Source organism: Drosophila hydei, unplaced genomic scaffold (assembly GCF_003285905.1).
Source record: "Drosophila hydei strain 15085-1641.00,03,60 unplaced genomic scaffold, DhydRS2 tig00008148-arrow-arrow-pilon, whole genome shotgun sequence".
Taxonomy (NCBI): Eukaryota; Metazoa; Arthropoda; class Insecta; order Diptera; family Drosophilidae; genus Drosophila; species Drosophila hydei.
Window position 1 is genome coordinate 624,226 of NW_022045852.1, and position 26,390 is coordinate 650,615.

A 26,390-nucleotide genomic window follows, 5' to 3' on the forward strand; every position below is an offset into this window, starting at 1 on the left:
GTCTATGTGGAGATTTGCCACAAATGCAAAATAAACAAAAATATGAATGTAATATGAAAGAAAAGTTCAAAGTTCTAAGACACATGTATGTATGTGTGCATATATAGTATGCAATTAGTTGATAATGAATATTTATGGAGAAACCTTCATTGGAGCTTCAAACAAAAACATTGAAAGCAGAATAAAGTCGATTTCACAGATTAGAGCTCGCGATATTTTTCTCAAAATCAAAATCAATTGTACAGATTATATATATATATATATATATATATATATATATATTTAAGCATATATACATATATATGAATTTGCATACATACACACACATACACAGGCATAGCTGCACAGGTGTGAAAAGAAATGCAACAACGCAAATGCTGACAGCAAAAGAGAAAACAAACAAAAAGAGAAACAGATACAGATACAGATATCGAATGAAGGCGTGACTGTTTCTCCTTCTTTCTCCCTCTCAATTGACTCCTCTTCCTATACCCATCTCTCTCTGGGTCATAACTATATAGTAAATCCTTCAATTTAATCGTAACCAAATCGTGCTTTACGATCTTCAAGCAAAATGATAACAGTACCCGCTTTTGTGTTGTGGATCATACATCGCGTCAAACGGGTTAATATTTCTGAGGTGGTGCAATCGGCGGGTGCAGTCGTTCGGCAGTTCGCTCGAACAGGTGATAACGTACACAAAGCTTTCCATATTTGATAACGTTCGAAAACACGCTGCACTTTATTATAAAAAAAAACCGAAGCAGGTTTCATCTGTTTGCTGTCTTGATTAGCTACATTTCTATTGACACTTTCCAGCACTGTCATTTAAATATACTGATTGTAAAACATTTCCGTTTTGAGGCAATTAATGATGTCGACCATATAATTCCCTATGTGTACTTAACCCGAAACATAACTCTTATCTAATTGATCGACGGAATTGGCATATTATAAAGATTCTTATAGAATTATAAAAAAATATATCTACAGATCTAAAAGCCTGACTTAATAATTTCCAGTTTACAAAAAAAAAATTGATAAAAAAATGGCCATTTTAATAAAAGTTTTTTGTCAACTTTAAATAAATTGAAGCAAAATTGATCGCCGGTTTTTACCAATATCTATATACAATTCTTTCTTATTGTAAAGTAATATCGAAGTGATTCAGGATACAGAAAAAATCTATCACAATTAAAATTATATATAATAGATTAAACAAAAATCAGTTGTTTTTGAAAATCAGGCCACGCAACGCCGGGTAGCTTATAGAAGCTTATAAGATTCTAAACCAACAAGATTTAAATGTTTATCTATCTATATATCTGTCTCTGAATATCTGCATTATATTTAATATGTATATTAACTATTATTTAACTATAATTCGAAAGCTTTTCAAAAAACTTAAAAAAAAAAATCAATGATGACGCACTTATGGCTTAGAGACCCCTCAGGTTATTGGGTTAGTATTGTATTTATTATGAAAGGTATATACATATAGATATAAATATATATTTATGGATCCTTATGTACTTACTGCAGGTTTTGACTCCGCCCATCACCAGACTGGGTGACTGTTTGTTGCCTTCGGCAAAGGAGGAGGTTCGTGGACGACCGCTCATGGTGACGTTGCTGCTCCCTCTCTCTCGCGCGCTCTCTCTCTCTCTCTCTCTCTCTCTCTCACTGCCTCTCTTGCTCTCTCAGAAACTTGCTACCAATGTCTCTTCCACGCTAACTGTGTTTATGCTTGTGTTATTGTTTAACAATAGTTCTTCTTCTTCGTCGCCTTTGCAATGAAATTTGCTTTTGTTTTGTTTGTTGTCAAGATTTTGTTTTTTTGTTTTTTTTTTTTGGATTTTTTGCTTAGTACCAACGCGTAGGACGAACCACGCCAGTTGGAAGCGCGTGTCGTAGATTTGTTTAAAAAAAAAATAATACAACACACACGATTCGTTTTTACAGCTGCTTTTATATATATATATATATATATATATATATAAATATATATAAATATATATATATATTAATATATATGTGTATATATGTTGATGTTGTTTTAATTGTTGTGTTTGGTTTATTGTTTTGATATCTGCTTTGTTTTTTTTTTTATTTTAGTTTTTCATACATAAGTATTTAAATGTCAATTCAATTTGTTTATATGCTGCTTTCGATCACTGGATGGTGGACGTGTTGGCCAAATTGTCGGCTGGAACACACTTCTTTTGTTGGTAACACACACAGACACAACACACTCGTCAATATGATTAAATTGTAACTGTTAAACGGCTGCAAGCAATCAATAAAGAATTGAAAATTTTATTAACAGTGCCAAGTGCACTATATATAAGTACATATATAAATATATAATGTAAATACATATTCACAGCATACATATGTGAAGCGAGAACTAAAAACAAACAAAAATCATAAAATCATCATAAAATCTATATATATATATATATGTATATGTATGTATATATATAATAAAGCAATAGCAGCCGCGTCACGTGTTTTTTGCAGCTTTTTAATCTGTCACTCTCTTTCACTCTGTCTCTCTCCCTGTATCCCATTGGCTCTAGCGCTCTTACTATTTGCAGTTTTCTGTTACTGTTACTGTTAGCTCGATTTGTTGTTGTTTGCTGTTAGGCTCTCTTGTACGCTGTAAAACTCAAACTGAAATACAGACATACAAACATATATATACATATATACATACATACATACATATATATATATATATATATATATATATATATATATATATATAAATATATATATATATATATATATATTATATATATATATATATATATATATAAACACACACACACACAAACACTTATGCAAAAGCGGCGCTTGTCTTCTTGGTTTTCTACTTTGCTCATGTTTCAATGCCACGCGTCATACGTTGTTTACTGTTGTTGCTATTGTGACGTTCGCTTTGCAAAATTGCACAACACTTCGCACACACTGACGTAAATATCTTTACACATATCGAAGGCTCTGCTACAGTTAGACCGCATCCCTTATTGTTAGTTTTTTTCTTTGACTGCTTCTTATTATTGGCAACGCTTCAACTTTATTGCAATGCAAGCGCAATCGAAAGAAAAACGGGCAAACGGAATAGAACTTAAACAGGGGCATAAGTGAAGTGAGGCAAAAACAATGTTGCTACTACTACTACTGTTCTTGTTGCTGTTGGCTGTCACGAAAATAAATTGCTAGCAATAAAGCACAACCACGCACACAGGCAGGCAAACACACACACATATACGTCAAATGCATTCTGTCTATCTCTGTTTCCCTTTCTTTCTTTTGTTACTGCATGAGAGTGACCAATAGATTTTTTTTGGTCAGTTCACATGCAATAAGTGCATCGGGCGTGGCTGTCCTAAAAGGCCTTCCTGATTGACCCCGTTTCAAAAGGCCGTCGTTGACAGCTGACGCCGGCAAGTCTCTTTCAGCAGCAGCAGCATCAGCAGAGCCCATAGCGCCACTGCGTATGCTATAAAACAGGAAAAATGCACGAACAGATTCAATTTACCGCTAAAATTGCTTAGCCCTTGTGCATGTCAAAACATCCAACAGACAGAGAGATTGGGGTGAGTAATTGAGTGTCTAGCTAATTGTCAGCTAGAGTAGTGCATTAAATGCATGCATGAAGAGTGCCACAGGGGCAAGGCAAAGAGTAAATCAAAGAGATAGAGGGAGATGGGCAGACGACCGAACAAGTGAGCGAGAGCAAGCTTATCTGAGAATGACACCATTTTAAATTAACTAGAGCACCAATAAAGCGGTATAGTGGGAGAGTGGAAGGGAATCCGTGCGCGCGAGAGGCAAGTCACCAAAAATTTATGACTTGCGGACACACACACACACACGTAAACCAATACAGAAGCGTCTCGTGCAATATATTTGATCAAAAATACATAAAACAAACAACGGTATTGCAAGCCGTTAACATGGCTGACGAGCTGAATAGCTTTCTGTATGTGTAAGTGAGTGCTTCTGCACGTGCGTGTGTGTGTGCGCGTTGTCAGCCGTAAGAATGATGGCGTTGCTCGCTGTGGCCCCGTAGCTAGAGACAACGTTGTCTTCACCGTATTGCGGCAGCCATTTGACCCACAAAACAACGCAAATGGCGCAGCGGAGCAATGCGTGTGTGTGTGTATATATATTGGTATGTCAACAATAGTGTCATCGCAACGCTGCCGCCGTCATGAGCTCATTTTCATCAGGACTTGAAATTGCTGTCAGACAATAATAAAGTTTCACTAAGATTTTTTTCAAGTGTTCTTCTTTAGTAGGTTTTTATTCCTTTGTTAAAGTTAATACATATATCACATACGTCTTACACTTATATTTCAATTTGAGTTCAAGTCAAAACAAATATACGTTTTAACACACACATTGGATCGATTTCTGACCGCCTGGTTCTTCTGGCGCCAAAATAAAATCGATGAGCCAAAAATGACAAGCCAATGAAATGCCCGACGAGGAGATACGCTGCTAAATCATGCCAAGAGCTGGCGGGCGATAAGGGTCGCCGGCGACTCATCTTCTTAGGCACACTCCAAAAAGTATGCTATGACACCTGCCAATAAATATTTGCAAGCAGTCGAAGCCAATCCATTTCTTCTCCTCTCCAGCACTGACTCGTTCGCTCTCTCCCTTCCACTCTCTGTCTCTCACTTGCTCTTTGCCTCTCCTTGTTTCTCTTTTTTTAACTGCCACGTTGCCGAAAAAGCAAATCCATCAAGGTTAAAAGCGACATGGAAAACATTTTGGCAACGTCAACTGAAAGACAAACTGCGAGAGAGAGAGAGAGAGAGGCTAAGAGAAAGAGCGACAGAGAGACTAAGAGAGAGAAAGAGAGAGAAGCCAGAAGTGATAGACTGTGTGTATACGATAGCCATCCAATTCGGCAATTCGATTTGCTTTAGTTGCTTAATTGAATTTAAGACGCAGTCAATACAAGAAAACAAACAATAAACACACACATACAGAACTAGCAGACGATTTACTCGTGCTGCTCTGTCCCCACTCCATTGAGCCTGCTCTCTTCTCTGTGCCACTTTATTTGCTTTCTGTTTCTTCTTTTTGGTTTGTGCGTTTTTTTGAGAGAGGCCCAATGTGGGTGGCTGGGGTAACGCCTCCGCGCGCGTGTCATATTTTCAAATTGTTGTGTTGCTGCTCATCCTCCTCTTCCTCTTCTTTTCTTTTCGCACGTATTTTTAGTCGTCTTATTTATTGACACACGCGCGAAGCGAAAAACGTTTTGCATTCCATTTAACCAATGAATGAACATATCTGGGCCGCAGCAAAGCAAGATCTGAGCCATCTGCTGTCCAACGCCGAAAAGCAAGCTACGAATTATGACTGCATTACATCTCTCTCTCTCTCTCTTAGTCTCTCTCTTTGCAATTAGACGTAGGCCTGTTCGCTAATGCCGAAGCAAGCCAAGCAGTAGTTGCCTGCAGCAAAGATTAAGGTCAAGCATTTTACAATACTTAGTTATAAATGTATCTACTTTGACAGGGTTGGAAAATGGGTCAAACTTCTTAGATTTTATCTATATATACCGTAGATACTTTCAAGCAAACAAACGGACAATGTAAGTAACCAAAAGATCAAACGTATATTATATAAATATAAATATATACATATATAAATATAAATATATACATATATAAATATAAATATATACATATACAAATATAAATATATACATATATAAATATAAATATATATAGATATATATATAAAAGGCATCACTTTTGACAGTGCTGGAAAGATTTAATGCCATCTTCATCAAACAACACACATTTAATGCCAGAAACAAAGTTTAGGACCGACATTTGATATATGATAACATTTATAGATATGATTTTCTCTGCACGGTGTTGAAAACTGCAAAATTAAATAAACATATGATATATCGTATCTATGTTTATAGCTCGTAAACAAACATTTGCAAATACTATAAATTAAATTAATAGTTTCTGTCGAAGTTCTCTCTTGATTTGTTCAGAGAGATTCAGTTTTCAATGAATACATTTTGTACGACAGTAGATATATAATAATAAGATAATACATTGAACGCTTGAACAAAAATCTAGGGAAATATATATCGTAAAGTTGTGGAAGTTAAAACAAGTAGCTAGATAATAATAATCTTAGCGCGAACTGGCAAGTATCAGGTGTGACGAATTTGGAAATTTATGTTGAGAGCTATGGGTTGGCGAAGGCGACAACAATAAACTTTGTGGTCTCTATCAGCAGATATCAAAAACGAAATACCTTCCGATAAGCAAGGGGGCCCACAATTCAAATGGCGACTTAAAATTTCTTTCGATTCCTAAACAGCTGATCGCTCGAAAGAGAGAGAGAGAGAGTAGTTGGAAACCATTGATGCCCTCTTAGATTCAGTTCCGGATCACATCAGTATGCCAATTTTTCCAATTTAATTTAGTTTTATATCAAATTTTGACCAGATATTTCATGGGCTGTATATAGATAATACTAATACTATATAATAACTCTGAAATAGATTTACCCAAGTCAACCAAGAACACCTCAAATCTATTCAGAGACACGAAAATAATGAAGTACAAATTTTACGTTAATAATTTCAAGCAAACAATTGTTATAACCTTCAATAAATAATCATTTAGCATTTTTGATTTTCAAACTTTATTATGGGTGTTCCCCTTCAATGTTTTATTGTTCCACACCTAACCAAATATGCAAAGACTTGGACCTCTTTTTATCGCTAAACCGCTGAATTGGCGCTTTTCCTACAACAGTTAGAGCAGTTGATAAAAGTAATCGAAAGAAAAGTTAGTAGCGAGCAGCTGTTGTTGTTGTTATTGTGTTATACCGATGTGACTAGCAATTACCACAAATAGCTTATCCACACACATACGCTAACAATAACACCTAGGCATACGCATTCAAAATGCAGCAATTATGTAAGCAGCCGCAGCAGCACCAGCAGCTGACTAACTGACAGAGTGACCGACCGAACAACCAACCAAACAAAGAAATACAACAATAAGTGCTACATTTCACAAGCACATTTCACATCGATTAAGAGAAGTAAAAACAAAAAAAAAAAAAAAAAAAACAAAAAACAGCGGAAAAAATAAACTTCGAGGGTTTGCACTACTGGCTCACTGGCGACGTTCATCGAAATGATTAACACGAAAAACACGCGGAGCATAGGACGCCAGCGTCAAGGCGGCGGCGTCAGCGTTGACTGAACTCTCGAATTTTACATTCGCCTTTGACTGCTGCTGCTGCGGCTGCAGCCAGGCAGAGGCAGCTCTGCCCACATACATACGTTGGGTGACCAATTGGCGGTGCTGAAATGGACGCAACTAGTGCTGCTTTTCAACACTGATGATGGTGCCCAATCGATTTGAAGGAAACTATGAAAAAGCCAAACAAAATCCCCACTCACACACACATAGAAAAACGGAAGATCCAAAGCGGACTGCTCCGTTGAATAATCGATAAACGTTTGCGGCGTGCAAATGTGTACAAAGTATCGGAATGTCACGCGCAGGCGAAGGACAACGCAGGCGTAAAAGTGTTGCCAGCCTACACATTCAACAAACAATCACACACACATGCACATACACACACAGGTACGCTGAAGAGAGAACGTGCATGGAAACAGCTGTAGCTAGGAAAAAATTGCAAATGGTTATAAAAAAAATTCAGAACGACGCCGTTGTCAAGCAGAGGGGCCACTCACTCTCACTCTCCCACTCGCACTCGCACTTGATTTAGCTCTTGCTCTCATGCACACGTGCAATGCAAGTTGACAACTCTGGCTTACATTGCCCGCGTGAATGTAAGTGTGTGTCTAGTTGTAAGTGCGACTGTGTGCGTAAGCGTGTATGTGCATCTCGCTAACTGCACTTTGCCACACAATGACTGGGCTGACTGACAGCAACAAATTCGCACCGAATTCGTTTAATTTAATTGAATTCCCTTTGACCGGCCCATTCAAACATTAAATCCAGCGCATCCGCAATATATGGCACAGTGGTAGCAAACACTAGAACATTGAATAACCTTGAACTTTAACCAAATATTCTGAATCACCAATAGCCACTAATATATAAATCATATACATATGAATAACTGCTTTTACTTGTTAATTCAAACTAATTAACAACAGGAACGAACAAATTACTGAAATGGTACCGATTCCGATTTATCAAAGACCAACTTTTTAGGTTTGGCAATAAACAAGTCGAATAACATAACAAAATTGATTCATGTTATTCCCTTTATTCATATTCTATTTCGTTTCATTTCCATTGCAGCGCATTATAATAAAAAAAGGAATTAGTAATATAAGCGTGTGTGTGTTGCTAATTTTTAGTTGTTTCACAATTCATTCTATCCGAATAACACTTGCCACCGTGCACAGTGGTTAACATTAACGCGCAAATACATAATCAATGTTTAGTCAATTTTGACTTGATAATTCATTTCATCTATGTAAAAAAAATCACTTAACAAACAAAAAAAAATGAATGCTCAATTATAAATTTGTTGTATATAATATATATGTATATTAAATAGCACAAACGCATAATCCCGCACGCTCACGAACACTCTTACACACTCACGCACTCACGCACGCTGATTAAGGCACTTGTTCGTGCTCTATGAGCAAAACAAGGATGAGGCGGCGCAGAGGTAAAGGGGTTGCTTGTGTAACGCAATTTTTTCTTTTGCATTGGTAAGTATGTGTGTGTGAGTTTATGCGAGAATATGTTTGTGTGTTTGTATGTCTGTGCGTACTACTTTGAATGTTTTACTCAGTTCGCTCACTGACCACAAAAACAAAAAATAAGTAGAAAAAAAATTCGCTGCTAGAATTGCTTATTATTTATGTACGATATACATGCATACTTTAGTATGTGCATATGTCTGTACATATATAAAATGTATAACTTTTCTTTCGTTTTTGCGCTGCTATCATTTCTTTCTTTTCTTTTCCACATACATATTTCTTCACTGCTTTCTTTCAGCTACTGCTGTTGCGGCCGCCGCCGCCGCCTCACGCACACGGCTACACGTAGCGACACACACTCTCTAACACATGCATATACACGCAAACATACTTGAACGCACACATACTAGCACACACACATACTTATATAAATATATATGTATATGTACACATATATATAAATATATATAATATATATATATATACAGAGAGCGCGACCCGCTGCCGTTGCCTTTTTTTCGTTTCGTTTCGTCTTTCGCTATACACCTTGCTTCCGTATATACTTTTATTCGTTGTGTCGTAGTGAAAAAAAAAAGAATCGCTGTTTGTACAACAGAAATTGTACAAGATTTTCATATGTATGTTAGCGGCACTTTAACACCGATTTTCATCTATTTTTTCAGTTATTTTTTTAATGAATGGCACTTTTCGTTCGGTTTTGCTTCAATTAATTGAGTTTCTTTTTCTTTTTTTATTCGCTTTATTCGCTCTACCTATGCGCTGCTGCTTCTTCACGCGCAACACTTCTCGCTGCTATTGCCATTGGGTTTTGCTTTATTTTCGTACATTTCATTTACGTTTGCTTCGTTTTCGTTCTAATTACTTTCGCTGTTCTCACACACACGTTGGTTGGTAGTTTCATGTTATGTTGTAGTTGTACAACATTTGGACCAGAACTTGAGAGTATTGTATATTATGCGTTTGCTTTTTATCGACTACCTTTTTTTGCCATTTTAATATGGCGGCCGTGTGTGTATTGTGCACAAAACGTCGCTACTGCTGCTACAACAACCACAGCAAGCCAACACTACTTACACTTTCACTAAACGAAAAATAATATGCGCCGCGCGTTCCACGTTCACGTTCGTTCGTGTATGAGAAGCAACTAAACGACGAATGAAGTGCTAAAGCGGACGAATGATAATGAAAAGAACATTGCACGATAATTATTCGATATTGTAGGCGTACTTTTAGCTTCTTTGCTGCTATTCTTTCTGGCTGCCAGCCCGTATGCTTCTTCTTTCCAACTATCGTTTTCCAACACTGGCCATGAAGCAACTGTGCCTTAACGGACGTCGATAGCACTTCTGCTAAGTATGAAGTTACTCTGTTAAACGGCGTCAACAGCACAAAATCTAAGCGCAAAATTCAAATTACACAACAGAAATTGTTAAACGCAATTGGAATAGGTTTTTTTCTTTTCTCCGAAACGAGGAGAAAATGTATGTGGATATTACAATTACACAGTGGTTATGATTACAAGTAGTTAAATAAGTATGTTTTGTATATGGAAATATTTGGCCAACTCGAAATATGGGGCCCGTGTTTTATCGTTAGTATCGTATATAAGTATGTATGTATGCATGTATGTTTTTTTTGTATACGTATATATGTAGGTAACAAATACATTGTACAACATATTGCCCTATAATTCATTTAGTATGCATCGTAAAATCTTCGAAAAATTTAACAGCTATTAAATACAAAACAGAAACGCAAAAAGACATAAAAAATGATAATACACATAAAAAACAATAATAATATTACTATAATAATACAGCATTTGGCTAACATGACATCCCACATAAGACCCAAAAACACCAAATCCTAAAATCCAAAAATTATCCAACTAATCCACTAGTAGGGTATCTGATTCTGATAGTACTGGATCATGTCGTAGGTACGCGTACGTAAGTTCTGGTATGAATTGCGTATAACAGCCAGCATGTGGGCAGCCGCCTCCTTGTTGTTCTTTGTAGCCACGAAACGCTGCTTCAGCAGATTAATCGTCTGGCCGCGAAAGCAGGGTAGTCCAGTGTCGAGCATTAGCGAGACTAGGGATACGATCGCATCCTGATACGGTCGTACGGCCAAGAAGGCTTGCACGCACAGCTCACAGAACCATTTGAAGACCGGTGCCTCCATTTTGCCGCCCATTATCATGACCATCTCGTCGGTTAGCTTCATATCCGGCTCGAAGCCAATGTTGCCGCCCGGCGACGACTCAAACATAAAGCCAAAATCTAGCGCAGAAATGTAAGAGTTTAAGTTGCGAATATATATATAGACACACACATATATATATATAACTATTTGTGTACCTATGTGAATGATGTGACCATCCTTGTCGATCATGATATTGCCATTGTGACGATCCTTGATCTGCAGCAGATAACCAATTAGCGAATAGGCGGCCATTGATTTAACGAAATTGGCTCGCGCTGCCTGAAACTCCTTGGAGCTCTCGTCGCCATACTGATGCTGGAAGTACTCGGATAGGCCGGAGTCTGTTTGCCTGCCAAGCTGATCGCGCGACTTCGCATTGGGCACACACTCAATGACGCCGCACTGCAACAAGATAAATCATTATTATTAATAGCTCTCCAATGCTTGATCTGTTTTGCCAAAACTTACGCCTGGTGCTGTGGCCACAACACGATAGGGGAACAGAAACAGATCCAGGCCCACTTGCTGAAAGATATTCTTGAATATGGTGATCACCTGCAGGGCCAGCATGTCCTGGCGCACATCGTCGCCCACTTTGAAAATGGCCGCCTGCCACGACTCCACGCCGAGCGTCATGTGCGCATCCTCCTGTGAGTTCTGTGCATGCATAAGACAGAGAATCGAAAACCGAATGAGTGTGAGCAGTGAAGACTGAATGAAACCGAGCGAGATAGAGAGATGGTGACTCACCGGGTTATTAGATACCTCCATGGCGCGTGTCTCTAGCTCGGTGATGCCACAGCGATAGACGCGGAAACGTGCCAAATACGGCGCCTTAGCAGCACTCTGCATGGGTGTGCCGCTGCTATACTCAATATCCAGCACCATTGCCTCTGGATTGGATGGCAAATAGCAGCCGGATTGCACCTTGATCCGATTGAGAGCTGCCAAGCATGCGTTCTTGCGTTCACTGCCTTTGGGAAAGGAGCGTATCTCGCCGGAGACGGCCGTGATTTTGCCAAAGAAATCAAATTCACGTTCATAAAAACGTTTCGCGGCACCGGAGAAGGAGCCAATTATGTTCTGCGACAGCAGATCTAATGCCTCATACAAGTTGGGATCGCGATGCAGCTGATCCTCGTCCATGTACATGTTCGTTTGCATATTCCAAATGAGCTGGTGGGCCACAATCTGCGATCGCTTCGATATGTTCTTGATGAACTCAACTACATAGCCCATCGTATCGTGGCGCAGCGCCTGCACCAATTGCGGTATATATGGAAGCACCGATTCGGCTGGATATGAGCTCAACGTCTTGACCGCATATTGAGCAGTTAGCGGATGCGAAGGATACTGCCGTGAGAAGTAGGACAACGCCTGTATGGGCGTCACCGCCGACCAGGACAGTATGTAGACCAGATCGGGACTCTCCTGCAGCAAGTTCTTGGTGGTGCACAAGTACTTCAGGGCCTCGGGTATATGACACACGGCAATCGGGTCTGAGCAGACCAAACGCGACACCTCCTCGTCAATGGTTTCCGCATTCTTGATGCGCTGCGGCAAAAAGACAGCCAGAGCCGGATTATAGCACCACGCCAAGCGCGCATAGTCACGCCACACATTTGGCTTATACGGACGACTGCGCCACTCCGTGATCTGTTCCTCGCCTGCAGAGAGAAGATACAGAAACAGTCGCACATCATTTACGAATATCGTATAAAGCGAGAGGCACATAAAAGATAGAGCGAGGGAGACACAACATGCACAGAATGTAGAGAGCAATATGTGGTTAAGATCATAGAACTTAAAGGTCTCATGGTCTCCCTTACAGATACATAGATAAGCATAGATCAGCATTTACCTGGCACTATCAAATCGGTGAGACTGTTCGGATTGTACCAGGTAATCAGAAACTCCAATTCGACGGCCAGCAGCTCGAGAATTAGATTGCGTTTCTTCATGTAGTCCTTGTCGTATGAGTCCTTTTGATATTGCAGCCGTTTCGAGCGGTTCGAGCGCTTCGACAATGTCGACGTCGAATGCGGTATGGTGTTATACCATCCACCCGTATTCCCTGTGGCGCTCATGGAGCGCGCGTAGTCAGCGCCGCCGCTGATAAGTGATGCGGTCTCCGGATTGTTGCGTACTGCCAGCATCTGCGTTGAGCTGACCGAGGCGCTGGTGATATCATAGTCGCCCACCTCCGAGGTAACCAGGTGCTTCTTCTCGCTGCGCATCGTCTGCCAGAACTTGAGCAATATGAGTATATCCTCCAGCAGCTGCTCTCGGCTCTGGTTCGGGCAGGTGGGCGGGCCACAGAAATAGTCGAGGGCATTGGAGTAGATGCGTTCGCGCAATATGTTGCGCGCCAATGATTTGGGTATCGTGTTGCCCTGGAGCAGGGACAGGCCGCACTGCAGCAGCTTGAAGCGACAGCCAACGGTGGCGACTTGTCGATTCTGTCGGCTGCTCTTCAGGATGGGCAGACAGCGATGCAAGAGCAGGCAGAACATTTCCACCTTGTCGCGATTGCAGTATTTGGCCGTGTCCACCATTTCGGAGAGCAGCTGCAGCCAGATCAGATGCGGCGCTATCAATATAGGCTTGCTGATCAGCTTGCAGCCCTCGTAGGCAGCCAGCGGATGCGTGACTTCCACTTCCCAGGCAAACAGACCCATGCGCTTCTCGAACGTTGTCTGCCACGCGCTCACCATTTCCTGTATGAAGCACAGCTCGAGATCTTGCCGTGCCGTCAGCACCCATTGCCAACACTCGACAGCGGTCTCCATGGCGGACTCTGTGAAGAGCTCTAGCTGCGAGCTGGCCACCGCATGCAACAGCTTGCGGTCGATCTCTGCACAGATGATGAGGTAGGCGGTGGCACGCCACAAGGCGCCGCGGTGCCTTGCGTCGCTCTTCTCGGCACAGGCGCCCCACACGTCGCTGACCAGTCGATCGGCCAGGCCAACCTTGTCCTGCTCACTCAGCACGGACAGCAGGCCGCTTATTTCGCCGGCGTATTTGCTGCGCAAGCAGAGCACGGAGACAAAGCGCGGCGTATCCGAGTTGACGCAACTGGGCCGCTTGCTGAGCGTGCTCAGCGTGTTGCCCGGATGCAGGGTGCTGCTGTTCACCACCGAGTCGAATGCTAGTGCCAGACCACTGTGATGGGCTAGCACGGGCGTGGGTATCTGATTGGGATACTCCTGCAAATGGGAGCGTGTCGAGCGAGGCGCCCATTTCATGGCCTCGTTCACAATGCCCTGACAGCGATCGGCGAAGTCCTTGAGTCGCAGCTCGCGCGCCGGCAGCGAGTCCATCAATTGCAGCGTATACGGAGTCGACACGACACGCAACGTGGGCGTCTCTTCATTGGGATCCAGCGACAGTGAATACGCCAGCAGCTGCAAAATGTCCAGCATGCACCACAACACACGGCGATTCCACAGCAGATGCGGAAAACGATCCACCAGCTGCGACAGATACTGATCCGCCACAAGTTGGATCTGCTTGTGTATATGATTGAAGTAGACCAGCAGCAGCGTGGCCTGCGATTCCAGCACCTTCTCCCTGATCTCGTCGTGGGCATACAGCACATTGCGGAACTTTTCGAACACCTGATCCGCCACACTAGAAATGAGAAATAATTACATCTGTTACGAAGCTTGTGAGACAACAATCAAGACTGCTCTACTCGGGAGTGATACGCTAGCATATACCCTGCCCTTCGCTGCCTTTTCAATCATGCGTTTGTATACAAACTTCTATAATGTGTATGTATATATACAAGACTAAGCTAATGTAATAAGATATTGGAAAAATATTCTTAATTTGCTTTGTAGTTAGCGTGACCACTGGACGGACAGACAGACGGCTTAACATATGTGAATCAGCTCAGCCTATCTATAGAATTTTAGTAACACGTCAAGCCTCCTCCCACTTGAACTGCCTTGAAGGGAACAACAAATTTTAATAGACTATGGTAGGTTACGCATCAGTAAGAAATAAGCAATAAGAACTAAACTTATAGAGAATCCATTGGAATTATAAGAGTTGATTGAATGATAGCTTAACATCCCGTTTTACTCGAAGAAGCATAGCTTTTCAAATAGGAAACTGCGACATTGATTGCTGATTGACCCGATCTGATCCCGTCAGACTCAGTATTGTCTTACCACTTGACGCACTGCCAAATGCCCGTTTTGTCCTTTTGGAGTGCCGTGTCACAGAGGTAGCTCAATATGGGCTCCAGGCTGGGCTCGTCTGCGTTCTCAACGCGCAGCATCTCCAGCCAGTAGACACTGAGCAGGTACGTGCATTGGGCAAAGCTAAGCTTGTTAATGGAAGCGGCCACATTGTCGGAGGAGTTCTCGAGCAGCATCAGGATCTGGCTGCGCAGCTCGTTAACCGAGTCGCTTTTGATGGCCAGCGTATAGTTGAGTTCGCGCATATCCGATTTGTGTGCCGTTTGGGAGATGAGCAGCGGCGATTTGGCAGCTATTTGCTGCACGCCCTGATACCAATCGGCTGGCCAGAGGCGAGCATTTGTGAAGCCCATGACCACACAGTAGGCCCAGAAGTCCCGAAAGAGCTTATGCAGGCGCTGGCGCGGATTCTTAATGGGTGGCAGGCGGCGCATGAGCACAGCGATGACTGGTATAAGCATGCCCAAGTTGCCGGCACGTGAGCTAGCCTTTTGGGCACCCGGTGTATTGTCATACGAGCGCTCGCCATCGAGTCCAATTTGTACAAACAGCTCCAACAGTTTGCCCAACAGCTCAAGCATCTCCGAGTCGCCCTGTATGTTGGCCGCAATGTTGCCAAGCGCATTGACTACAGCATCCGACACATGATGGAACTGCTTCCGATGCTCCGGATCTGAGGTGTATGCCAGCGATGCAGACTGCACCGTGACGCGCGAAAACATCTTCATGATCTCATCGAAAATGTGCGTTTCACACTGCGATATGATCATGCAGCCGAGCTGGTCGACAATCAATGCATTCTGCTCCGACGGCACCTTGCAGAAGCGCTGTATGAAGAACTGCAATATATTCTGGGTTGTCTTCGAGGTGTCCTTCAGCGCCACAGCCACATGGCCCAGCATCACAATAATATTCAGGCTGACTAGAGTCGATTCGCTAAGGAGAAAGACCGATCAGCTTAGGTATGCCCTCTTCGTATAGATATATATATATATATTGTGAAGTTACCTCTCGTGCTTCTCTGCCGTGAAGAGACGATTTGATACGTTTGCCACCAGAGCGGGAACACAGAACTGGTCGAGCGTATGGGCTGCACGTAGAGCAATCGATAGATTCTCAATTGCAGCATCACGCAGTGCCTCGAAGGCCGCATAGCCGCTGCGACCGGTGCCGGGCTGTTTCTGATTATCGCCAAAGATGTCGACAATCGAACGCGAATCCGAGTGCTGTACAACTATTTTGAATGGCGTCAGCTCCTTCTCCTTCTTCTGCAGAGCCATCGTCTGCATGGCATGCGCATGCAGTTTGCCCAATATCGGACTGGGATCGACGAGAAAGTCGCGTAAATACGATATAGATGTGCCGGCAATGTTCGGAAATTTCTGTGCCAGCTTGCCCAAGCCCTCCAAGCAGACCATCAGCAGCGGCATATGATCCATAACGATCTTATGGCTGAGCACCAGATTCAGCTTCTGAGACAAGCGTCCGCACAGCTTGTCCGCCTCTGTGGAGTGTTGTTGAAATGCAAACGATTAGAAAACTATATAAAGAGCAAAGAACAACAGAATGTAGGATATATAAACATAAACAGTGACAAGAGCACCTCAACATTTGGGAAAGTAGAGCAGCAACATGCAATGATCAAATGATCTCTCTGGAATCATCTTGCGATCCCTTTCAAATCGTATGATACTCGTGTGCATGCCGCGATAGCCAACGAGCTCGAACACAAAACTCGATAATCAAAATAATAAAATTAACAATTAATTAAAAAAAAACAAATTAATTAGAACTGTGGAGGGAGCGGGTAGGGAGTGGAGTTGGAGGTGAAAGTGGTGTTGGGAATGCGACAGGAACTGCTCCTGACCTTTCTTCAATAAAAAATGCAAGCCATTTTGCAAGGACGGCACGTTATAGTCGACGTCAACTGTAAAAATATTCCGTATCGGAACTCAAAAGAAAGCAACCAAAGAAATCAAATTTATCCTCGGCACACCGAAGCCACATATATACCCTTACAGTGTGATAATATAAATAATACAAATCATAATTCATAATCATAAATCATAATTGAAATAAACAATTTTTCCAGATTTGTCTTCTCCGATGCAGCATAGCTTCGATCACAAACCAATAAATACAGTCAGAGGCATCTAAACTGATCTATATTATATCATATATATATCCATAATAATATCGTATCGCCTTGTTCACATCTTGGGCCAACCCTTTGAATGAGCTCGGCTAACAAAGCAACGTCTACAATAGATTACAGCCTATTTGTCTATTTAAGGGCTTAGATCTTGATATTGCTTCAAACTGAACCTTGTCTGAGACCTAAGTATTGGTACCAGATATATAGAATTATATATATCCATGTTTGTCAGTCTCTTGTCGGGTTTTCTGTCATAGAGAATTGTTGCTCTGCTTTGAGTTCTGTGCAAATTTAGGATGTTCAAGTTGGCTCTAAACGCAAATCGAATGCAGACAAACCGCACACAAATATACTTTTATCACCTGTCCAAGTATTAAATAATAGAAATCGCAGTTGACATGAAGACGCCTGCGTTGAGTTAGTTCACATACCCGTCTCGTCGCGTATGGCCCAGACGAGCAGGTCCACACAGGCTGCATTGGCCATCACATTGATCTTGTACTTGTTGACGACAGCAATGCCGTTCTCTTCGCGACGTTCGCGCTCCTGGTCCTGCTGTTTGTTTTGCAGCTCCGTTTGGCCGTTCAGAAAGAGACGCTTGACAAACTCCTGAACATCCTTGGTGAAGGGTGTAGGCAGATCGATCTGATGCTGCAGCAGCTCCCGCAACAGTGTGACCAACACCAGATTCAGCATCTCCGAGAAGCTCTTGTAGCAATTGCCATTTTTCAAATGCATCGAGAATATATCGCTGCCCAGCTCATCCAAATACTCTAGCGTGTCTTTGGTTAGCAGCTTCTTGGAGACCGCAAAGATGGTCTGCAGATGCTGTATGGGAAATGGCGGCACACGGTACAGCTGCTTCGGACCAGTTTTGCCAGGCGATTCGCACAGGTTGACACGCATGTGCGGAAACTGATTAAAGCTGGAGCCATAGCGTGTAAAGAAGTGGGTGCGCGGATCGTAGGGTACCGAGAAGTAGCTTTGCAGTGATGGCTTTTGCTTGCTGACCGCTGAACGCATACGACTTTCATCAGCCTGGATGCTACTGTGGGCCAGGCTGCCCGACATTGAACGGGGTATGATTGGTCGAAATTGCGTGGTCGCCAGTCGTTCGCTGCTGCTGAATGAGCCACCGGCGCCACAGTGGCCATTGCCGCCGGCGCTGGCGCGCTGTATGGGCAGCTGTTCGGGCGGAAATATGCGACACAACAACGGTGGATTGTTGCTGGCATAGCGACCCATCGATCGAGCCAAACCAAAGAGCAGCGGCACCGTCGCATTGCACAGAACTATAGGCGATGGTGTGGAGTTGCTCGTATCCTTGCTGGGCTTCACAATATTAGCAAGCGTGCCCAGCGTTTCCACCTGGTTGAGAATGATCTCCTCTCGCAAATCCGGACACTTGGCGGCTATGTCCGAGAGCATCGTGTTCAAGCAGAAACTAAATTTCTCTGCTGCGGGTATGCGTACACCTGCATACGTCCAATGGACACCAGTTGATTAGATTTTATTTAGAGAATATTGGTTTATGGTTTGCACTTACGCTCGACTTTGCTATTACGCTCATCGTGTATTCGTGCCTTGGGCAGGCTCTTGGCCAAACGCAGCAGATAGGGCACTATCTGTGACTCATGCTGGCAGCCGCCTTCCAGGAAGTAAATGCCCAATGCGATGACCGCATCTTGCGCTCTGGAGTCCAAGCAAAAGACGCCTGATGCATTCTCCTGCGGACAGTAGCGGAACAATGTCTGCACCTGTGACGACAGTATGCAATATGCAATATTACAGATAAGCAGGGGCAGGCAGTCAATAATAACAGTTAAAAACATCCTCTTCTCCCCCCTCAGAGACCTTTTTCTAAGGCAACGTCATCACTATACGCATGTCTGTTGCGCCCAAGGTCAACTTTAGTTGCGCGAAAATTCGATTTTCAATTTGCGGCCTGTCCCCCACCCTTCGCATTCCATCAAACAAACACTGTCAACATCAACCAACCAAGCATAACACACCCCTGTCTACACCGACCTTGTCCCAAGGGGTGGGCCGTATGCCAGCCAGCACGCGCGCTAAGCAGAGCACAGTCCGCTGATACGTATACTTGTCCGAGGCGGTCATCTTTACGCCTCTGTCAAATGTGGGATGGCCTCCGACTCGGCGACTGCAAAACGTCGACGTGACGGTCTATGGTGACGGCAACCGCGACTTTGAGTCGCCTGGTGGCTCAAATGCACGTAATCGGCAATGGATGCAAGCGCACGCACTGTATCTACACTTTATTTCGTTAATGATGAATTTAATTTGTTTAAATATTTCTCATTAAACGTTCGTCATCGTCAATCGTTCGAAACTTTTATTGTTTTGCTATCGAAAGTATCGAGTACTACATGCAGCTATCGAAAGTATCAACTGCTAGAGTTGTTGCCAATGAGTAGTTTATGTAAAAGCTAAATAGTCGACTTAACAGACAACAGATGAGTTAACAGCGACTTCTGCTCCACCGCTGAGGAAATACTCCACAAAAACAATCAAACACAAAAAATCATTCATTTTTATTCGAACGATTTATATGAATAGCAATATTAATAATATAAAGCATAGTAATGAATTATTGCAACTTTGTTGCCTATTCAATTATGCTTATGTATTTTGAAATGGGCTCGATAACATCAATAGCTTAACGAACCATCACAAATGTTCTGCAATGCCTTTATTACAAAATGTGCAATTTAAGATTTTATTTTTATTGCATTAATTTTGGATATTCACAAGCTGTATAAATTTAACTGAAAAGATTTTACGAAGATCTGAATGGAATCTTCAGCTCTTTTTCTAGGGTCTGCTTAGTTAACCGTCGTTTATTTCGATACTTACCGATAACACAGAATCCTGACATCGACGAATGGAAATAGAGAATTAGTTATCATTGTGGCAAATAAAACAACGAATTCAAAGTACATTTAATTTATTTATAACTTCTCACATTTTTCTTTTACTTATTTTTGGGAAAAGCTCCACTCTAAGTTTGTTGTGCTCTGCCCATAAGCAGACAGACGAAATAAACATTGATCTTTCTATTAACGGAAGAAAATAATATGCCCATTTAATTTATCGTATAATTGATAATTGAATGGTTTCGCACGCGTCCGAGAATCTTCAACAAACGAAGACAATTATACGGAGCGGCACAAAGTTGGAGCTTCTTTTTAAGAGTATGTTGTGGAGCAGTGGCAGTTCGAATCGAAAAATAATAGATTTAGTGAATTAAAATAAAAACCAATTTGCTAACTTTTACCATCATTTGAAATTTGATCAGCACGGTCCCTAGCTGTCACTTCGATGTACTTTGTGAGCTAAACACTAACAATCTCTACATTGTCAATTGCAATTGACCGACAAAAAAAGTATTAACCGTAATATTAGACTGCGAGCATATTTTGGATGTTCTATGAATGTATGCGCGTGGGTGTGTGGGTGTGTGTTTGTGTGTAGATGCAGCTTAACAGGCTGTGCAGTCTTTAGTCGTCGCCCGCTGAACGTTTCACCTTGCGCTGTTTGGGGCTCTGTTGGTTTGCCTTGGGACTGGCCTGTTTACCTGGCTTGGGCGATGTCTTTGGCGTTTTCGACTTGGGTGGCGATTTCTCTGTGTGAGGCATAACCGAATGATAATAAGTGACAAATCGTAAATAATATATAGATAGAGCACTTACGCAGCGCACGGAGTGTTTCCTGCGGCACCCAGTCGTAATCGATGTTGCTGTCGTTGGCAGTGCCGGTCTCAATGACCTTCTTAGCAGCGGCACGCTTGCGCTTGCCAGAGCTGCCCAACAAGTACTGCTGTCCGATAACCAGCAGCAGGACAACGATGCCAGCAAGCAACACATACAGGAAGAAAGTTTCGCCATCCAAGCCCTCATCGACTTCCGAGATTAGCACCGTCTCATTGAAGACAGCCTCGTTGTACTGGATACCGTTGGCATCGCGATAAGCCAAAGCAATGTTTAGACCAAAGGGACGACCAGCAAACTGATCAGATGGCATGAATGTGTAGGAGACTGTTGATTCAAGGCCCGGCTTCACCTCACGGTTGTACGCTACCGCGGAGAAGTTCTGGATGAAGTAGTTGAAGTCCATGGGATAGCGGAAGGATGCCTCCACCGATTCAATGACAAACTCCTCCTGGCCCTTGTTGGTGAAACCAATCAGAAACTCAACGGGCTTGCCACCGGGCAGATCCAGCTGCTGGCCAGCTGTATGCAGGGGCTTTGTAAACAATAGATAGGTGTCTGCATTGGGAGAGGTGCTGCTACTGCCGCTGTCCGAGTCATCATCCGCTTCAGCATCTTCGCCTGTCACAGCGCCCTCCTCGCTATCCACATCAACTAGATCATCTTCAACAGCCTCGGCAGCATAAGCACCAAATTTGTTTGCTGCAACAACAACAATGCAATATACAAGCACACATGAATGAGAGTAAGATCGAGCCAAGCAAATGTTGCCAACTCAACACTTTTCTCTCGCTCGTAACAGCAGTAGCGGTGGCGGCTAACAAAATGCGATGTTCAGTATGAAAGTGGAAGCATGCAACTTTCATATAAAGTGCATATAAAGGGCTTTGCTCATTCCTCCATGCAGTCACCTTATCAATTTGTCGTGGCCAAATGCCACGTAGTTGCCGCCGCCACCGCCGCCGTTGTTGTTGCGACTGTCGGCAAAGTCAACAATTGCAGAGCTTCTATTAAATGCAATACTTACGCGCACTGAACGTGCAAATAATGGTGGGTAATACCAGCAGCAGAAAGAACATAAGGTTCTTCATTTCGATTGGATTTTGTGTCTTTCACTTATGGGTTTCGAGTGTACAAAAAAAATAAAGACAGCCGTGAAATCGCACCGTTGAGCAACTAACAGCCGACGCGTATGAGCGAAACTAACCGAATGGGGGACCAGCAACAATGCGTGGAGCCGAAGTAACACGATTTGTGCCGACTTTCACTTGTCAAATGTCTACGTGGTGCCGCGTCAAATGACAGCTCAGGGTTGCCAGGCATTGTCATAAAATATTGGCAAACATGGAATTTGCTTGGTTAAATGCTTTTAGATTATTATTTATTAATGAAACGTGTGCTCTCAAATTAAAATAAATGATTCTGTTTAGCTATTTTTTTTCATCTTTTATCTGAAAACTTTTCTTTATATTGTAGCTTGTCAATACTGTGTTTAGTGGCAGTGCTATTAAAAATGCAATCTGTCAAATATCCAATTTGAGTATTTATTAATTTTTTAAGATAAATGTGTAGTTTATACGAATTGCCTTGTTGGAACTAAATATTTATTTACAGTATAAATAACCCAATAAGGCGCAGAATGCGAATATACACAATTTGACACTTGTGCAATGCCAGTCTACAGCACTATTTGTCAAAGCAACGCTGTGTTGTAGCGCAGCTACCTTTACGTTGTCAAAACAAGAAGCAACCGACTTCCTTTTTGCTTGCGTCTGTCAATTGAAGCGCAACTCGCACGTGAATTCTCTCAAGAAACTCACTGAAATTACACAAAAAACATGGACAAACCAGTTGTTTGGGCTCGCGTCATGAAAGTTCTTGGCCGTACCGGCTCCCAGGGCCAGTGTACCCAAGTCAAAGTGGAGTTCCTCGGAGAACAGAACCGTCAAATCATCCGCAACGTGAAGGGACCCGTCCGTGAGGGTGATATTCTGACGCTGCTCGAATCTGAACGTGAAGCTAGACGTCTACGCTAGGAGTGCAACTCGCTTGGGATTTGTTTGGAATGTAAGTAAAACGAACTTCTCAATAAAGCACTTAATTTCTAAATAAATCTATATTTCATTCTCGTTTTAGGTGTTGTTTTGCATTTGGCAATTTCTTGGAAAATTATGATATAAAAACCATAAACAACATACAGACAGAATCACACAACACCAAATTAAAAATGTTTTAAATAAATGCCAAGTTTTGCAGTGCTTAAAAACAACAATTCAATGCTGTATTGTTTATATTTTTTTTGTTTTTGTTTTGTGATCTTGTGACAATTATCGATCAGCCCTTGATCAAGCAACATTAGCTGGAAATGCCACAAGGAACGGGAAACCACAGCGAAAATTTGCAGATAAACTTATTTATTGAAGACCTATTATAACAAATTATAACAATTGGACGTTTTTGTTTTGTTTAAATTAATCGTGTAGTGTCTGCTCATAACAGTAGTTGGATTATGTCCTTCAATTAGCCAAAGTCAAAGGCAATAGTTCAGACCGTCGATCGGCTTGGGCTAGGCCCATGCAAATGCTAGCCTTGTAGTGCGCTTTCAGCTCTAAATCATGTTTAAACTGTTTGATTACTGAGCTCTCCACTAGCGAAGGCAGAAGAGCACGCGAATCCAGCTCCAAAAACTTGACCTGAGTTTGCACTATTCTCAATGTTTGAGCTAGCCATGCGTTCCATTTAGTTAGTGGACAGCAACGTAGCTCGTTCTCCTGGCTAAGCTCAGCTTTTAGGGCCTGGCAGTCCCGTTCAAAGTCTGCCACATGAGTGGAAATCTCGACAACTGTTTCCTGTAGTTGATTTCTGAAAATATATGTTCTACAAGTTTGTCATTTCCTTGGAATTAATAATAGTTCAGAACTAACATGAAGTGGTAGATGGGTTGATATGCGTCATGGCAAGCTGAGAGTAGCGTGGCGGCAGCAGCTTCGTTGGTGCTACGGAAATTTCATGTCAATTAGTACGCAAAGGTACACAAGCGGTATCTTTACCCAGCGACCAAACGTTGTCGTTGACTCAGCTCCCAAATGCGATCTGCTTGGGCAATTAGCTGTGGTGCTTGGGAGCACAATGTGGTGTAATAATTACGAATAAGAGCTGTTGCGCTCTGCAATGAATCGCCTAACTGCGTTTTATAATATTTATACCGCTGGGGCTCTAGTGGCATGTTTACTTGTTAGTTTTGACCAATTTCGCGTGGTTTCGCAAAAGTTTTCTGGCAACGCTACATCGAAAGAGCTGCCATTTTGTTAGTTATCGATAGTTTTGGCATCGTTTTGTTTTGAATATTTCTCGCCGAATATTACTCTTGATTTCGTAGTGAGATTTAGCTTATGTCAATGAGAGTGATGAGAAAGTATTTTTGCATTTATAAAATAATTATAAATAGCTGTTGCTATGATCATACTAGTAAACTATGCAGTTGATATATTTATTTTGCTGGTGTATTGAAAATTTAAATCATCATTGTTGACCCATTCGATATATCGATAACAGTTACTTATCGCAACTCAACCCTAAAATCCAGCAAGCAGCTGATACGCATCAAAATAAGTACAGATTTGTAGAAGCCATTTAAATAAAATTGTTTTAAGATAATAATTTCTGGCAAATTTAGAGCTTTATAATGACTACAGCAGCGCGTCCAACATTTGATCCTGCGCGAGGTGGTTCTGGACGTGGTGAAAAAGATTTAAGCGCACTCAGCAAACAGTATTCGAGTCGCGATTTGCCCGGACATACCAAACTTAAATACAGGTACGCACGTACATAAATATAAACGTTTATCGTATGTATGAACAGATGTAGCATTTATTAAACGGTATCTCAACACTTGTAGGGAAACTGGCCAAGGAACCAGTGAGGAGACCCGCAATCGCGACTTTCGCAAAGAGCTCGAGGAACGGGAGCGCGACTTACGCTCTGGCAACAGTTCGGGCAAGGCGCTGCCATCCATCGTGCGCAAGGCCATTGAGGCAAACAATGCGAGTGGGAGCAGCGCAAACAAACGTACCAAATTGGATAGCCTGTCGCAACAGCAGCTACAGCAACAACAACATGCAGCTAATCTCGATGCCGATGAGCCGCTGGACAACGACAGTTCAGATTCGGATAGCGATTCGGACAATGATGATGCTGCCCTGCTAGCCGAGTTGCAGAAAATCAAACAGGAACGCTTACAAGAGACGGCACGCCGTGACGCCGAAAAGAAGCAAGAGGACGAGCGTATACGCATGGAAAACATTCTATCGGGCAATCCACTAATTAACTATGAGCCTGGTACAGCGGCATCAGCTGCTGGTCGCACCTCTGGCAATGGCGGGGATCTGAAAATAAAGCGTCGTTGGGACGACGACGTTGTGTTTAAGAACTGTGCTCGCTCGGCTCCCGAGAAGAAAACTCACTTTGTCAACGACGCCCTGCGTTCGGACTTCCACAAAAAGTTTATGGACAAGTATATTAAGTAGATAAGTTATCGGATTAAGATATATGTAAGCAGTTGAGCTCGACTGCACAGAAAGCATATTTGTAATAGTTTTTTACAGCCCAACTTTTTTTTTGTTCGCTTCAAATTAATAAATTAAACCAAACAACTGGAACAGCACTTGTTAACATTGACAGCGCATGGATCGCTGCTGGTTTGACCCATTGTCCATTGCATGTACGCGCCAACCTCCTGAGTGCGAAGGGCATGGAACCTTAACCAAAGTGTGAAACCGCAAAAAACATCAGTAGCAGCAGCAACAGCAGCAGCAGTATTAGCATTAAAATGGCAAAGCCTAAAGAAGTTTCGATGCGAAACCTGAGGCATTGGGGCTACGTGTGCATGTGAAGCAGCAGCAATGGCAGCGACAGCGACAGCGGCAGCATGATGAACTTGCCAGGGCCAGGGCAATTGTCGCTGCTGATGAGGCACGAAGCAAAATCAATTTGGCAAAGGAGCAAGCAGAAAGCGCATAATAACTTGGCCAATTACGCGGCAGATCGGATTGCCAACGTCGGCCAGCAAACATGTTGATGGCCATGCAAATCATCAGCTGCTGCAACGCCTCTTAATGCAACGCACGCGGCCAGTGCGATCTGAACTTCGCCTTTGACAAACCAGCGCACGTTCCCGTGCTCGGGTCCAGGACCGTGCAGGCCCGGGCCATCACCTTCACCATCTGAGCGCGACCCGTGGACTACCCAAAGTTGCCGAACGCTCAATTTTACGCTAATTCGATCAAAATCAAACAAAATTAGCCCAGCCAATTCAGCAATGATCA

The 26,390-nt window shown here is 42.6% G+C and overlaps 6 protein-coding genes across 8 annotated transcripts in view; 2 read left to right on the forward strand and 4 right to left on the reverse strand.

The window, feature by feature from the left end:
* The window catches only part of LOC111594254 (protein kinase shaggy), a 44,020-nt gene extending 42,058 nt beyond the window's left edge, over nt 1-1,962 (reverse strand). For both annotated transcript variants that reach the window (XM_023307473.2, XM_023307472.2), the window contains exon 1: nt 1,538-1,962. In XM_023307473.2, coding sequence (XP_023163241.1) covers nt 1,538-1,622 — 85 coding nt within the window. In that variant the 5' untranslated portion in view covers nt 1,623-1,962. The remainder of the gene's footprint in view (nt 1-1,537) is intronic.
* Nucleotides 1,963-10,575: 8,613 nt separating this feature from the next.
* LOC111594253 (phosphatidylinositol 4-kinase alpha) lies at nt 10,576-19,672 on the reverse strand. Its single transcript, XM_030225905.1, has 12 exons — nt 19,664-19,672; nt 19,367-19,522; nt 18,885-19,095; nt 17,770-18,813; nt 17,051-17,110; nt 16,192-16,687; nt 15,154-16,119; nt 12,840-14,608; nt 11,729-12,645; nt 11,447-11,635; nt 11,134-11,380; nt 10,576-11,055 (listed from the first exon to the last, which is right to left on the reverse strand). The coding sequence occupies exons 1-12, from the start codon at nt 19,670-19,672 to the stop codon at nt 10,670-10,672; spliced, it is 6,450 nt and encodes a 2,149-aa protein (XP_030081765.1). The 3' UTR covers nt 10,576-10,669.
* A 614-nt stretch (nt 19,673-20,286) lies between these two features.
* Nucleotides 20,287-22,343, reverse strand: LOC111594255 (translocon-associated protein subunit alpha). The gene is made up of 3 exons (XM_023307476.2): nt 22,094-22,343; nt 21,049-21,768; nt 20,287-20,981 (listed from the first exon to the last, which is right to left on the reverse strand). The coding sequence occupies exons 1-3, from the start codon at nt 22,155-22,157 to the stop codon at nt 20,857-20,859; spliced, it is 909 nt and encodes a 302-aa protein (XP_023163244.1). The 5' UTR covers nt 22,158-22,343; the 3' UTR covers nt 20,287-20,856.
* Nucleotides 22,344-22,818: 475 nt separating this feature from the next.
* On the forward strand, nt 22,819-23,335 carry LOC111594257 (40S ribosomal protein S28). Its single transcript, XM_023307478.2, has 2 exons — nt 22,819-23,133; nt 23,203-23,335. The coding sequence occupies exon 1, from the start codon at nt 22,905-22,907 to the stop codon at nt 23,100-23,102; it is 198 nt and encodes a 65-aa protein (XP_023163246.1). The 5' UTR covers nt 22,819-22,904; the 3' UTR covers nt 23,103-23,133; nt 23,203-23,335.
* LOC111594256 lies at nt 23,216-24,398 on the reverse strand. Its single transcript, XM_023307477.2, has 3 exons — nt 24,117-24,398; nt 23,991-24,062; nt 23,216-23,928 (listed from the first exon to the last, which is right to left on the reverse strand). The coding sequence occupies exons 1-3, from the start codon at nt 24,290-24,292 to the stop codon at nt 23,583-23,585; spliced, it is 594 nt and encodes a 197-aa protein (XP_023163245.2). The 5' UTR covers nt 24,293-24,398; the 3' UTR covers nt 23,216-23,582.
* A 218-nt stretch (nt 24,399-24,616) lies between these two features.
* LOC111594249 (protein CWC15 homolog) lies at nt 24,617-25,718 on the forward strand. Of its 2 annotated transcripts, XM_023307462.2 has the most exons (3): nt 24,617-24,678; nt 24,743-24,882; nt 24,965-25,718. In XM_023307462.2, the coding sequence occupies exons 2-3, from the start codon at nt 24,752-24,754 to the stop codon at nt 25,590-25,592; spliced, it is 759 nt and encodes a 252-aa protein (XP_023163230.1). In that variant the 5' UTR covers nt 24,617-24,678; nt 24,743-24,751; the 3' UTR covers nt 25,593-25,718. The 2 variants fall into 2 exon arrangements, with proteins under 2 accessions (XP_023163230.1, XP_023163229.1); XM_023307461.2 differs by having other exon boundaries at nt 24,637-24,882.
* The last annotated feature ends 672 nt before the right edge of the window (nt 25,719-26,390 follow it).